At 43.4% G+C, this 15,417-nt stretch overlaps 1 protein-coding gene across 1 annotated transcript in view; it reads right to left on the minus strand.

The window, feature by feature from the left end:
• cabcoco1 (ciliary associated calcium binding coiled-coil 1) overlaps positions 1-15,417 on the minus strand; it is a 132,386-nt gene that overhangs the window by 80,300 nt on the left and 36,669 nt on the right. The window contains exons 3-4 of the mRNA XM_041209060.1: positions 10,756-10,925; positions 7,634-7,778 (exon numbers count right to left, since the gene is read on the minus strand). Coding sequence (XP_041064994.1) covers positions 7,634-7,778; positions 10,756-10,925 — 315 coding nt within the window. The remainder of the gene's footprint in view (positions 1-7,633; positions 7,779-10,755; positions 10,926-15,417) is intronic.

A 15,417-nucleotide genomic window follows, 5' to 3' on the forward strand; every position in this document is an offset into this window, starting at 1 on the left:
TTTCTTTCTGCTCCTCTGAGGGTTCCAGGAGGTCACCAAGAGGTTACAATGACTGGCAGACACACTGACCAATATCCCAGCTGCACAAGTTGACATCAGCCCTGCTAAGGAACTCATTCAGCAGCGGTTCAAGAAGGCAGCTCACCTTCTCAAGGGCAACTAGGGACAGGCATGAAATAGAAACATAGAAAATAGGAGCAGGAATAGGCCATTTGGTCCTTCGAGCCTGCTCCACCATTCATTACGATCATGGCTGATCATCCAACTCAATAGCCTGCCCCTGCTTTCTCCCCATATCCTTTGATCCCTTTCACCCCAAGAGCTATATCTAACTCCTTCTTGAAAACACAGTGTTTTGGCCTCAACTACTTTCTGTGGTAGCGAATTCCACAGCCTCACCTCTCTCTGGATGAAGAAATTTTTCCTCATCTCAGTCCTAAATGGTCTAACCCGTATCCTCAGACTGTACCCCTGGTTCTGGACTCCCCCACCATCTGGAGCATCCTTCCTGCATCTACCCCATCTAGTCTTGTTAGAATTTTATAGGTTTCTATGAGATCCCTCATTCTTCTGAACTCCAGTGAATATAATCCTAACCGACTCAATCGCTCCTCATATGTCAGTCCCAACATCCCAGAAATCAGTCTGGTAAACCTTCGCTGCACTCCCTCTATAGCAAGAACATCCTTCCTCAGATAAGGAGACCAAAACTGCACACAATATTCCAGGTGTGGTCTCACCAAGGCCCTGTATAATTGCAGCAAGACATTCCTGCTCCTGTACTCAAATCATCTCACTATGAAGTCCAACATACCATTTGCCTTCTTTACCGCCTGCTGCACCTGCATGCTTACCTTCAGCGACTGGTATATGAGGACACCCAGGTCTCATTGCATATTCCCCTCTCTCAATTTATAGCCATTCAGATAATAACCTGCCTTCCTGTTTTTGCTACCAAAGTGGATAACCTCACATTTATCCACATTATTCTGCATTTGCCATGCATTTGCCCACTCACTCAGCTTGTCCAAATCACACTGAAGCATCACTGCATCCTCCTCACAACTCACCCTCCCACCCAGCTTTGCGTCATTTGCAAATTTGGAGATATTACTTTTAATTCTCTCATCTAAATCATTAATATATATTGTGAATAATGAAGTCCCAGCACCAATCCCTGTGGTACACCACTAGTCACTGCCTGCCATTCGGAAAAAGACTCATTTATTCCTACTCTTTGTTTCCTGTCTGCCAACCAGTTTTCTATCCATCTCAACACGCTTTCCCCAATCCCATCTGCTTTAATTTTACACGTTAATCTCTTATGAAAGTCCAAATGAACCATATCCACTGGCTCCCCCCCCATCAACTCTACTCGTTATATTCTCAAAGAATTCCAGTAGATTTGTCAAGCATGATTTCACTTTCGTAAATCCATGCTGACTCTGTCCGATTCTCCCACTATTTTCCAAGTGCTCAGCTATTAAATCTTTTATAATGGACTCTAGAATTTTCCCCACTACCGACGTCAGGCTGACTGGTCTATAATTCCCTGCTTTCTCTCTACCTCCTTTTTTAAATAGTGGGGTTACATTAGCTGCCCTCCAATCTGTAGGAACTGTTCCAGAGTCTATAGAACCTCGGAAGATGACCACTAATGCATCCACTATTTCTAGGACCACTTCCTTAAGTATTCTGGGATGTAGATTATAAGGCCCTGGGGATTTATCAGCCTTCAATGCCGTCAATTTCTCCAGCACCATTTCCCTACTAATAATGATTTCTTTCAGTTCCTCCCTCTCACAAAACCCTGTGTTCCCCAACATTTCTGGTATGTTATTTGTGTCCTCCTTTGTGAAGACAGAACTAAAGCATGTACTTAGTTGGTCAGCCATTTCTTTGTTCCCCATTATAAATTCCCTTGTTTCTTACTGTAAGGGACCTACATTTGTTTTCACCAATCTTTTTCTCTTCGCATTACAGTCAGTTTTATGTTCCCCGCAAGCTTACTCTCGTACTCTATTTTCCCTTTCTTAACCAATCCCTTGGTCCTCCTTTGCTGAATTCTAAAGTGTTCCCAATCCTCAGGCAGGTCTGTTGTTTTTTCTGGCCAATTTGTATGCCTCTTCCTTGGATCTAATACTATCTCTAATTTCCCTTGTAAGCCATGGTTTGGCCACCTTTCCTATTTAACTATTGCGCCAGACAGGAATAAACAATTGTTGCAGTTCATCCATGCGCTCTTTGAACGTTTGCCATTGCCTATTCACCATCATCCCTTTAAGTAACGCCTCCCAATCCATCATAGCCAACTCGCGCCTCATACCATCGTAGTTTCCTTTATTAAGATTCAGGGCCCTAGTATCAGAGTCAACTACATCACTCACCATCTTGATGAAGAATTCTAACATATTATGGTCGCTCATCCCCAAGGGGCCTCGCAAAACTAGATTGCCATTTATTTCTTTCTCATTGCACAATACCCAGTCTAGGATGGCCTGTTCTCTAGTTGGTTCCTCAACATATTGGTCCTGAAAAACATCCCGTATACACTCCAGGGATTCCTCCTCTACAGTATTGTTACTAATTTGATTTGCCCAATCTATATGCAGATTAAAGTCACCCATAATTACAGATATTCCTTTATTGCATGCGTCTCTAATTTCCTGTTTAATGCTATTCCCAACATCACCACTACAGGTCTATATACAACTCCCACTAACGTTTTTTGCCCTTAGTGTTTCTCAGCTCTACCCATACAGATTCCACATCATCGGAGCTAATATCTTGCCTCGCTATTGCGTTAATTTCCTCTTTAACCAGCAATGCAACTAGAACATAGAACAGAACCATAGAACACTAATCACAGAAAACACGCCATTCAGCCCTTCTAGTCTGTGCTGAAATATTAATCCGCTAGTCCTATTGACCTGCACCTAGTCCATAACCCTCCAGACCTCTCCCATCCATGTATCTATCTAATTTATTCTTAAAACTTAAGAGTGAGCCCGCATTTACCACGTCAGATGGTAGCTCGTTCCACACTACCACCACTCTCTGAGTGAAGAAGTTCCCCCTAATGTTCCCCCTAAACCTTTCCCCTTTCACCCTAAAGCCATGTCCTCTCGTGTTTATTTCTCCTAATCTAAGTGGAAAGAGCCTACTCGCATTTACTCTGACTATACCCCTCATAATTTTGTAAACTTCTATCATATCTCCCCTCATTCTTCTACGCTCCAAGGAATAAAGTCCTAAACTGTTTAATCTTTCCCTGTAACTCAACTCCTTAAGAGCCGGCAACATCCTAGTAAATCTTCTCTGTGCCGCCTCCACCGCCTTTTCCTTTTTGTCTGTCCTTCCTAAATACTGAATACCCCTGGATGTTCAATTCCCATCCCTGGTCACCCTGCAGCCATGTCTCCGTAATCCCAACTGTATCATACCCACTTACATCTATTTGCACGGTTAATTCATCCACTTTATTGAGAATGTTCCTTGCGTTAAGGCACAAAGCCTTAAGGCTTGTCTTTTTAACATTACTTGTCCCGTTCCCACTATTTTTCACTAAGGCCCTGTTTGATTCTTGCCCTTGATTGCTCTGCCTATCACTGTTCTTATTCCCCTTCCTGTCTTTTGTTCCTGTCCTCAATTCCCCCTCCTCTGACTCCTTGCATAGGTTCCCATCCCTCTGCCATTTTAGTTTAAACCCTCCCCAACCAGGATCTAGCAAATATTCCCCCTAGGACATCAGTCCCGGTCCTGCCCAGGTGTAACCCGTCCAGTTTGTACTGGCCCCACCTCCCCCAGAACCAGTCCCAATGTCCCAGGAATCTGAAACCCTCCCCCTCACACCATCTCTTCAGCCACTTTTCATCCAATATATCCTGTGATTTCTACTCTGACTAGCACATGGCATTGGTAGTAATCCTGAGATCACTACCTTTGAGGTCCTACTTTTCAACTTACTTCCTAACTCCCTATATTATGCTTTTAGGACCTCATCCTTTTTTTCATCTATGTCGTTTGTACCAATGTGTACCACAGCCACTGGCTGTTCACCCTCCACTTTCAGAATGTCCTGTAGCGGCTTTGAGACATCCTTGACCCTAGCACCAGGGAGGCAACATACCATCCTGGATAAAAACCAGATCTGCTGAGTTTTTCTAGATAATTCTGTTTTTGTTATACCATCCTGGAGTCTTGTTTGCGGCCACAGAAACGCCTATCTATTCCCCTTACAATTGAATCCCCTATAACTATTGCATTCCCACACTTTTTACTCCTCCCTGTGCAGCAGAGCCAACAGTGGTGCATATAATTTGGTTGTTGCTGCTTTCCCGAGAGGCCATTCCCCACAACAGTATCCAAAGCGGTATATTTGTTTTGCAGGGGAATAGCCACAGGAGATTCCTGCCTAGTCCACTTGCTCTGCCTGGTGGTCACCCTTTCCCTTCCTACCTGTGGACTCTTAGCCTGCTAATTGACCACCTCTCTATAAGTACTATCCACGAGGCTCTCCGCCTCGCGGATGCTCCACAGTGTCCCCAGCCGCCGCTCCAGCTCCAAAACCCGGGCTTCCAGGAGCTGCAGCTGGAGACACTTCCTGCACACATGCTGGCCCTGGGCACTAGAAATGTTCCCGGCTTCCCACATGGAGCAGGAGGAGCACACCAAAACTTTGAGCTCTCCTGACGTAAATTACCCCTTTAAATTAAATTAAGTTAAACCTTTTGGAAGTACTTAATATTAAATAATATCAATTACTCTAGGGCCCTTCTTCCTTGCTCCTCATTGTTACAGAATATAGCCCTTACAAACAATGAATCACAAAATAAGAACTTAAGAACTATAAGTGATAAAAGTAGTAAATACTTACCCAACTGTACTCACGGTACTCACCTCGTTCCCTCCTCACCGAACTCTCTGTCACCTCTGCTCTCCCAGCTCCTTTTCAACTCCCGGCTCCTCTCCCGCGCTTCCCTTCAACTCCCGGCTCCTCTCCCGCGCTTCCCTTCAACTCCCGGCTCCTCTGCCGCGCTTCCCTTCAACTCCCGGCTCCTCTGCCGCGCTTCCCTTCAACTCCCGGCTCCTCTGCCGCGCTTCCCTTCAACTCCCGGCTCCTCTCCCGCGTTTCCCTTCAACTCCCGGCTCCTCTCCCGCGCTTCCCTTCAACTCCCGGCTCCTCTCCCGCGCTTCCCTTCAACTCCCGGCTCTTCTCCCGCGCTTCCCTTCAACTCCCGGCTCCTCTCCCGCGTTTCCCTTCAACTCCCGGCTCCTCTCCCGCGCTTCCCTTCAACTCCCGGCTCCTCTCCCGCGCTTCCCTTCAACTCCCGGCTCTTCTCCCGCGCTTCCCTTCAACTCCCGGCTCCTCTCCCGCGCTTCCCTTCAACTCCCGGCTCCTCTCCCGCGCTTCCCTTCAACTCCCGGCTCCTCTGCCGCGTTTCCCTTCAACTCCCGGCTCCTCTCCCGCGCTTCCCTTCAACTCCCGGCTCCTCTGCCGCGTTTCCCTTCAACTCCCGGCTCCTCTCCCGCGCTTCCCTTCAACTCCCGGCTCCTCTGCCGCGCTCCCCTTCAACTCCCGGCTCCTCTCCCGCGTTTCCCTTCAACTCCCGGCTCCTCTCCCGCGCTTCCCTTCAACTCCCGGCTCCTCTCCCGCGCTTCCCTTCAACTCCCGGCTCCTCTCCCGCGCTTCCCTTCAACTCCCGGCTCCTCTCCCGCGCTTCCCTTCAACTCCCGGCTCCTCTCCCGCGCTTCCCTTCAACTCCCGGCTCCTCTCCCGCGCTTCCCTTCAACTCCCGGCTCCTCTCCCGCGCTTCCCTTCAACTCCCGGCTCCTCTCCCGCGCTTCCCTTCAACTCCCGGCTCCTCTCCCGCGCTTCCCTTCAACTCCCGGCTCCTCTCCCGCGCTCCTTTTCAACTCCCAACCTCTCCCGCGCTCCTTTTCAACTCCCGACCTCTCCCGCGCTCCTTTTCAACTCCCGACCTCTCCCGCGCTCCTTTTCAACTCCCGACCTCTCCCGCGCTCCTTTTCAACTCCCGACCTCTCCCGCGCTCCTTTTCAACTTCCGACCTCTCCCGCGCTCCTTTTCAACTCCGGACCTCTCCTGCGCTCCTTTTCAACTCCCGACCTCTCCCGCGCTCCTTTTCAACTCCCGACCCCTCCCGCGCTCCTTTTCAACTCCCGACTCCTCTCGCGCTCCTTTTCAACTCCCGACTCCTCTCCCGCGCTTCCCTTCAACTTCCAGCTCCTCTCCCGCACTTCCCTTCAACTCCCGGCTCCTCTCGCGTTTCTCTTCCCAGTCAGCGAAGCCCACATCCCGAAAATGAAAAAAGAATTCTGAATGCTGGTAACTTGTTCCAAAAGATCAACAGCTACTCCAAAAGATCAACCAGCATAACCAAGTGCCAGGATAAAATACCTCAGGGAAGCTGGTATTGGCAACGTACAACCATCATGCTCTCTGCCATAGTAAAGAAAATAATTTCATGACAGCGGGAGGGGGAGGTGGGGCAGAGGAGTTTGTGCCTCCATAAATGAATGATAAATTAGCTGAACTGTTTTAACCTAATTCTTGTGTGCATATACTTATGTTTTAATTTTTTGTGGCTTCTTCTTCATACAGTTCTGTTAAAATTACAGCTGGCTGAAATTTAGTAGGGTAGATTTACAACCTTCGAAAGAAATGAGAATTGAGCAATAATGGATAACTGACCTACAACTCCAGTTTTACACCAGAGTTGAAAATCGCATTGAAAGGCCTCTGCTGCTTCTCCAACTAGGGCAATATCCATGACATACAGGAGATATACACCCATGTACCATTTTTATTACTGGCAGATAGTCTGTGACATTAATCACAGCAAGTTGAAGTATATGTTATTTTTGTCTGTGGTTTTTTTTGAAGGATTTTCTGCGGTGGCTTTGATGACCTCACATGTTAGTGTGAAAGGTGAATTGTAAAAACAAACAAGCTTTTATGATATCTCAGAAGGCAAAAAAAGTTTGCTAATGCATGAAGTGTTCATATATTATATGTATTATATGTTTCCATTGTGTATATATAATCATTAAGTGCTGGTTTAACAACATGAAGGAGAGATGAGGGAGGAGGGAAAAGAAGAAAAGCAAATTGAGGGCGGGGGGAAGAGACATGACACAGAGAATGAGACAGACAGCAAAGAGAGACACACTTGGCAGCATTGGTGGAAGAGAAGGGAAGCTACGAAGCATCTGGCTACATTTTACATTTCATGATGTTTTCCCGTTTGCAGAACTGGACTAGTTCTCCAGATTTCAGATTTCACCTAGGTTACAATATGTGATGACATCTGTTGTGATGACATCATAAAAGACCATAGTAACTGCAAAACCTATTCCCTCTAAAACTACATTTGTTTTAAGACATGCCAAGGTATTTCAAGTTTAGTTGGTTCACAAGAAGACTAAGGAAGTTGAGAAAACCAAGAAGAAGTCCATCTTTTTCAGTTTTACTCCAATTTATACTAAGAAAAATTCAAAATGCCCCCGAATATGAAAGAGTAAATGACATTGATCTTGAAGAAAAGCCCCTTACTGTGGCTGAACAGTTACAACTTGGGCGCTACTGACTTTGAGGAAGATAGAGAACTGATACCTGATCTTCATGTAACTAATAATGGCCTTGGCTTGGTCGACAGTGAAGAACTCTCCGTCACGTCTCTTATCTGAACTTGACTGAACAACGTCGGCCATGACTTTCTTGAGTTCTTTTAAATTATCTAGCAATGGCAAATGTTTCTCTGCAATAAAACACAGCACTGAGTGAGTGACTGAGAAGATATTCCGTTTCATATAAGATGAAGAAGCATTAAGCCGAGAGTAACAGTCAATCAATTTTCTGAAAGCTTGTTTTATCTATCATCAAATTAAAGATGTTACCTTTAACATATGTGGCATCAAAATCGTATTAATTCAAATCTCAAGTGGTAAGATTGGCAATGATCACAATCTTTCCACTGATCTTAACCAGTTGCTCTATTTGGAGTGTTCTTTTCCTACAGTTAAATCCGTGGAGGTGAAATTCACTTAAAGAATGTGCGTCATCTCTCCCTGATGAGAATCCAGACAGTGGTTGAGCCACACAGATGAGATGTTCCTAGATGTTATTCGCAGTTGGTCTCGGGCATGTCACTAGCAAGGGTGTTACAATAGGCTTCAACACCATTCAGGGAGGGGAGAAGTCTGCCAGGGATCCTGCTCCTAATTCCTATACAGTGAGCCTGCTAGAATATGCCTGTGTGTGGATGAGGTCAGCATTGGACTTGGCTCTAAAGTCTCCACAGTCCAACAGCTGGACCTTCATTTTTGAGGTTCTTAATGGCTACTTGGGTAAGGTACCAGGGGCCACCAAGTGACTGTGAAACTCTACTCCAGCAATGAGTCAAGGACTTCACGAGATAGAAGGAGCAGCAAAAAGAAAATTAGGGTGATAAAAAAAAGCGAGTGTCACTATTTTAAAATCATTGGATGGTGTCATTCTGACTGTTGGAAGGTCGTGGGTTCAAACTGTACTCGAGACTTGAACAAAATCTAGGCTGACACGCCAATGCTCTACTGAAGGACTGCTGCGCTGTTGGAGGTACCATCTTTCAGATAATACCAAGATCCTGCCTGCGCTTTCAGTTGTTTCCAGATGAGACACTGTGTGGCCTACAACACCAAAAGCCAACTGGCCCATCTTCTCAACCCACCCCTCATTACATGCTCTCTCCAGGACACTTCTAATTGCCATTTAAATCTATTCAGACATCTTCTTCAGCGATCTTTCCTGGTAACCTGTTCCACAGCTCCGTTACCTTTCGGATGGAGGAAGGCTCCCTAACTCTGCTTCTTACTCCTAAATTCACAATTTTAACTTAACTCCTGGTATTTGACCCCTTCAACACAGAAAACAATTTATGAGAGCTAAGTTTTGTCAATTTCCTTCTTACCCTTGAAGGTGTCAGCCTTGGCGTGGATGTGGCTCTTGTCTCTGAGTTAAGAGATTGTAGGTTTAAGTCTCACTTCAGAGTTGAACAAAATCAAGGTCTGCCTCACAGGTGGATGTAAATGATTCCATGACACACACAATAATGGGGTGAGTGAGAATATGAGATAAGTGGAAGAGGATAAGAGAAGCACACATTGAGACAGACAGGCAGAGGGAGAGGAAAGACAGAGTGCCACAGAAGTGAAGGGACATAGCAACAAATGGAGAGAGAGATAAACAGATGAGAGGGAAGAAGCATTTGGGGCACATGATTGAATTTTGAAGTTTTCTATTACATGTCTTCAGAGATGAAAATGTTATGTAAGTGAATTGCAAGCTCTGAGAGCCCCATTCCTGGGCATCTGAGTAACTCTGTGCCCTTCCCCAGTTCTGACAAACTCCCTCTGCCCCAGAACTCCCAGCATCCACACTCCACATGAGTCTCTCCAGCGAATTCATGTGCTTGCAGGCAACAGACTTCTTTTCCCCCAACTCTATTTTGCTTCTACTTCCGGCCCCCAGCCCCTCACCCAAAGCATATCTTTTTTTTATTATTCATTCATAGGATGTGGGCCTTGCTGGCCAGGTCAGCATTTATTACCCATCCCTAATTACCCCTAGTTCAGAGGGCATTTTAAGAGTCAACCACATTGCTGGTTGGCTCTTAAAATGTAACTTGTAGGCCAGACCAAGTAAGGACCAGATGGGTTTTTACATCAATCGACAATGGTTTCATGGTCATCGATTCCAGATTTTTATTGAATTCAAATCCCACCATCTGCCTTGGTGGGATTCAAACCCGGGTCCCCGGAGCATTACCCCTGGGTTTCTGGATTACTAGTCCAGTGACAATATCTCTACGCCATCGCCTCCCTATAGCTATCACCAAAAGTTCTTTCAAGCATCAGCCAATAATCCTACTGAGTAATCCTAGACTGCAATGTTCCCAAATCCTAACCAACAAAACTGAGACACAAGCAAAATGCTGCATATGAGTCACTCCCAGCTTGGCCTCTCACCCTCCTTAGCCACTCTCTCCCATGTGCAGCCTACCCCTTTCCACGTTACAACCTCAAATCTTTATTTCCTCTCTCAGCTCAACTTATTTCCTCCTGTCATTGTGGAAATGAAGCAGTATCAAGATGGAGCATGTTCATACCTCACTGCCCACCAACAGGTGGAGCAATTTTACTTACACATACAGATCCAACAAGAAAAATTAAGTCTTTTTAAAAAACAACCTCCTCTTCACTGAACAAAAATAATAATCAAAGTGGTACAGTTTTTATAAATTAGCTTTTGTTAAATAATTTTAAACTTTATAGGACTAAATATATTATGCAGGAGACTTATTTGCATATGCATGTTCTGTGAAGATCCTGGCATGGATTCAGACATTATCAGAATAGTCTGCTGATGAAAGGAAAAAAAATGTTCCAAGTTGGTTTGTTGGTTAAGTCACAATACTCAGTACTGCAGCAGGAAGCCAAGCATTTGGTCTTTTTTTTTTTCATGGAAAGAAAGACCTTTATTTAACCCATTTTCTTATTATGCCTCTCAGAAATGTCTCAAAGCACTTCACACACAATTAATCACAATGAAATGTAATGAGTTATAGAGGCCAGAATGGTACCTATTAACTGAAGCAGGCTGACAGTGGCACATGTTCTAATTTGATGAGAACAAGTTTCTGCTGAATTGCTTTACTTTCTCCTTATTGAGCATGCATCAATTTAAATTATACTTACCACTGACGTTCTCCAAAATGATATTTAATAGAGTCACGAAGGCAGATGTTTGCAGCATTGTAAAATTCTGCTCTTTTGCCCACCAAAACCCAGAAACATAATAATCTAAGAGGATGCCTTCTTTCATGCAATTCTGGTAGTGCTTGAGATGTAGAATTTCTGCCAATGTTCTTTAATGAATAGACAAATAGGGAGATTACAATACATTAAAACAACATTCTACAGGAAACAATTTCACAGGTAACATACATCTTTAAAGTACAATTCATTGGAATTAAATGCAATTGAATAAAGTGTAGTGATGTTGGGAATACATTTGTTTGGATGAAGACTTTGTTATGTGAAAAAAATACAGTTCCATAACTATGGTTTTGAATTGAGTGAAAAAAAAACAAGCAAAAAAAGTGTACATTTATTTAGTGCCTTTCATAACTTCAGGTCAGTCCAAAGTGCTTTGCAGTTAACCAAGTACTTTTGAAGTGTAGTCACTGTTGTAATGTAGGAAAACACAGCAGCTAATTCTGAAATAAAAACAGAAAATGCTGTGTATACTCAGTAGGTCAAACAGCACCTCTGGAGTGAAACAGAGTTGATATATCAGGTTGTGAAGCTGCTGAAAGGTCATCGATCTGAACGTTACCTCTGTTTCTCTTCACAGATGTTGCCTTACCTGAGTATTTCTGGTATTTTCTGTTTTTATTTCTAATCTATTTTGGGGGTGTTTGATGAGGGATCAATGTTGGGCCAGGCCTCTGGGAGAACTCCCTCGCTCTTCTTCATAAAGTGCCATGGATCTTTACATCTGTCGGAGAGTACAGATGAGGCCTTGGTCTAACCCCTTGTCTGAAAAACAGTACCTTGACTAGTAGATATTCCCTTAGGAATATGAACCTAAATCTCTGGGGTGGGCCTGAACTCACCTTCTGACTCAGAGGTGAGAGAATTGACAAATGTGGAACCAAAAACAAAAAATATTCAGTACTAATCAATGAAATTTTGTCATACAAAGGTAATACAAAATTCTAAAAGTTGTATATATTAAATTATTTAAATATAGTAGAATTGACATTACCAATACCCACAAAGTATGAGAGATAAAGTACTTTTGTAATCTCTTTAATGGAATAATGGGCTGCTATAAAGAGATGGAAGCTTGGGTATGAGGGGGGAAAGGTAGGGCAATCAAAGCCAGAACTCCCAAATGACAAAGACAGTAAGATGAAACAGGATAAGAGGGTTATGACACATGTTAGGTTGTTAATACAAGTGAGAATCAGGCTAAATACAGAAAATTCATAGGGAAGTGAAGAAGAAAATTAAAGGAGCAAAAACAGAGTATGAGAACAGAATGGCAGCTGACATAAAAGGGAATTCATAAATCTATCAGCATATAAGTAGTAAAACAGTGGTAAGAGGAGGGGTGGGGCTGATTAGGGACCAGAAAGGAGACCTACAATTGGAAGCAGAGGGCATGATTGAGGTACTAAATGAATATTTTGCATCTGTCTTTACTAAGAAAGAGAATGCTAAGACATTGTGAAAGAGGAGAGAGCTGAGATACTAGATGTGCTTAAAAATTGATGAAGAGGAGGCATTAGAAAGGCTGTCTGTACTTTTAAGTTGATAAATCACCAGGACTGGATAGGATGCTTCCAAAGACACTGTGGGAAACCAAGGTAGAAATTGCAACATAATGGCTACAATCTTCCAATTGTCCTTAGCTACATAAGTGGTTCCAGAGGACTAAAGAATTGCAAATGTCATATTCTTGTTCAAAAAAAGGATGCAAGGATAAATCCAGCAACTACAGGTCAGTCAGTTAACCTTAGTAGTAGGAAAGCTTTTAGAAACAAAATTGTCAGTTGGACAAATATGGATTAATTAAGTAAAGCCAGCACAAACTTGTTAAAGAAAAATCGTGTTGATCTAACATGATTGTTTGATAATGGCAATGTCATTGATGCAAATAGGTGTATATGGACTCGGTTTATATAGACGTCCAAAAGGTGTTTGACAAATTGTTACATAGGGTTTCAGAAAAGTTACAGCCCATGGAACAAAAGGAAATGTGGCAACATGGATACAAAGTTAGCTGAGTAAGGAAACAGAGAGCGTTGCTAAATGGTTGTTTTATGGATTGGAGGAAGGTATACAGTGGAGTTTCCCCTGGGGTTGGTAGTTTCCCCTGCGGTTGGTACAAGAGCCATTGCTTTTCTTGGCTTAGACTTGAGTTAGACTTGAGTTAGACTTGGTATCCAAGGGTAAAATTCAAAATTGGCAAACAAGACAAAACTTGGAAGTATAGTGAACAGTGAGTATAGTGATTGACTTCAAGAGGAAAGGGGCAGGCTGGAGAATAAAACCATAGAAAAGTTACAGTGCAGAAAGGGGCCATTCAGCCCATCGTGTCTCACCAGCCAAAAAGAGAAAAAAGAAACTAGTTGCTCATTTAATTTCACTTTCCAGCAGCTGGTCTGTAGTCTTGCAGGTTACAGCACTTCAGATGCAGATCCAGGTACCCTTTAAGCGAGTTGAGAGTTTCAGCCTCAACCAGCAACTTAGGCAGTAAATTCCAGATGCCCACCACTCTCTAGATGAAAAAGTTTTTCCTCATGTCCCCTCACATTAAATCTATGTCCCCTGGTAATTGACCCCTCAGCTAGGGGAAACAAGTTTTTCCTGTCTACCCTATCTAGGCCCCTCATAATTTTGTAGACCTCAATTAGATCAGCCCCTCAGCCTCCTCTGTTCTAAGGAAAACAACACTAGCTTATCCAATCTCTCCTCATAGCTGCAATTTTCAAGTCCTGGCAACATTCTTGTAAATTTCCTCTGCACTCTCTCCAGAGCAATAAATGTCCTTCCTGTAATGTGGTGACTTGAACTGTACACAAAATTCCAGCTGTGGCCTAACTATGTTTACTACAGCTTCAGCATTAAATCCCTGCTTTTGTACTCAATACTTCGCCCATTAAAGGAGAGCATTCCATATGCTTTCTTGACCACCTTGTTCACCTGTCCTGCCACCTCCAAGGGCCTGTGGACATGCACTCCAAGGTCTCTCACTTCCTCAAGCCCTCTCAATAACATCCCGTTCATTGAGTATTCCTTCGCTTTGTTTGCCCTCCCCAATGGGTGGACACGTGGCAGATGCAACAGAACGTAGAGAAATGTGAAATTATTTCTTTTGGTTGGAATAAAATTCAGGGAATTAACAATCCTAAGGTATTACCGAATAAGACAATATCTGCGGTCAAAGCAGGGAGTGTTTCATGAAAGGCATTGTTTCCTTAAATCGGTATTGTTGCATGTTCAACTAGGAAGACTGCAATACCAGATCTGATTTTAGGTAATAAGCAAATGATTTAAAAGTTAGGAGAACACTTGGGAAATAGTGACTAAAACCTACTTGGGTTCACAGTAAACTTCAATAAAGAAAAAGAGCAGTCAAAGATAAAGCTGGAAATTTGCTCATTTTAATTGGATGAAAGGCAACCTATCCCAGATTGACTGATCTGTCATTTTTTTCCCCAACACAAACAACCAACAAGAAATGATGTGATAGATAAAGGAGAGATAAATAAAGTACATAATAAATACATTCTAACTAGTAGCTAAGTGCTAAATACTGGGGTCCTATCAATAAAAAAAAGAGCAAAAATATAAAAATAGCATATGATAAATTTAGGGCAGTAATACATAAGGAAACTTGAGAAATAATCAGAAGAGTAGAAGGAAAGTAGAGAGATTACGAAGCAAGGAGGAAGTGTTTTTGAAACAATTCTCAGTGAGCAAAGGGAAAGAAAAAGACTTTTATAAATACAGAAAAACGATTGTCAAAGAAAAGTTGAGGCCAATTAAAAATGATATGCTTGATGTTGAGATGCTTTTCACTTTATACATTAATGATCTAGATGATGGAACTGAGGGCATCCTGGCTAAGTTTGCAGATGATACAAAGATAGGTGGAGGGACAGGTAGTATTGAGGAGGCGGGGAGGCTGCAGAAGGATTTAGACAGGTTAGGAGAATGGGCAAAGAAGTGGCAGATGGAATACAACGTGGGGAAGTGTGAGGTCATGCACTTTGATAGGAAGAATAGAGGCATAGACTATTTTCTAAATGGGGAGAGAATTTAGAAATCTGGAGTGCAAAGGGACTTGGGAGTCCTAGTCCAGGATTCTCTTAAGGTTAACTTGCAGGTTGAGTCGGTAGTTAGGAAGGCAAATGCAATGTTGGCATTTATTTCGAGAGGACTAGAATATAAAAGCAGGGATGTGCTGCTGAGGCTTTATAAGGCTCTGGTCAGACCACATTTAGAATATTGTGAGCAATTTTGGGCCCTGTATCTCAGGAAGGATGTTCTGGCCCTGGAGAGGGTCCAGAGGAGGTTGACGAGAACGATCCCAGGAATGAAAAGCTTAACATATGAGGAACGTTTGAGGACTCTGGGTCTATACTCGATGGAGTTTAGAAGGATGAGGGGGGATCTGATTGAAACTTACAAAATACTGAAAGGCCTGGATAGAGTGGACATGGGGAAGATGTTTCCATTAGTAGGAGAGACTAGGACCCAAAAGGGCACAGCCTCAGAGTAAAGAGAAGACCTTTTAGAACAGAGATGAGGAGAAACTTCTTTAGCCAGAGAGTGGTGAATCTATGG

This window comes from Carcharodon carcharias, chromosome 17, assembly GCF_017639515.1.
Source record: "Carcharodon carcharias isolate sCarCar2 chromosome 17, sCarCar2.pri, whole genome shotgun sequence".
Taxonomy (NCBI): domain Eukaryota; kingdom Metazoa; phylum Chordata; class Chondrichthyes; order Lamniformes; family Lamnidae; genus Carcharodon; species Carcharodon carcharias.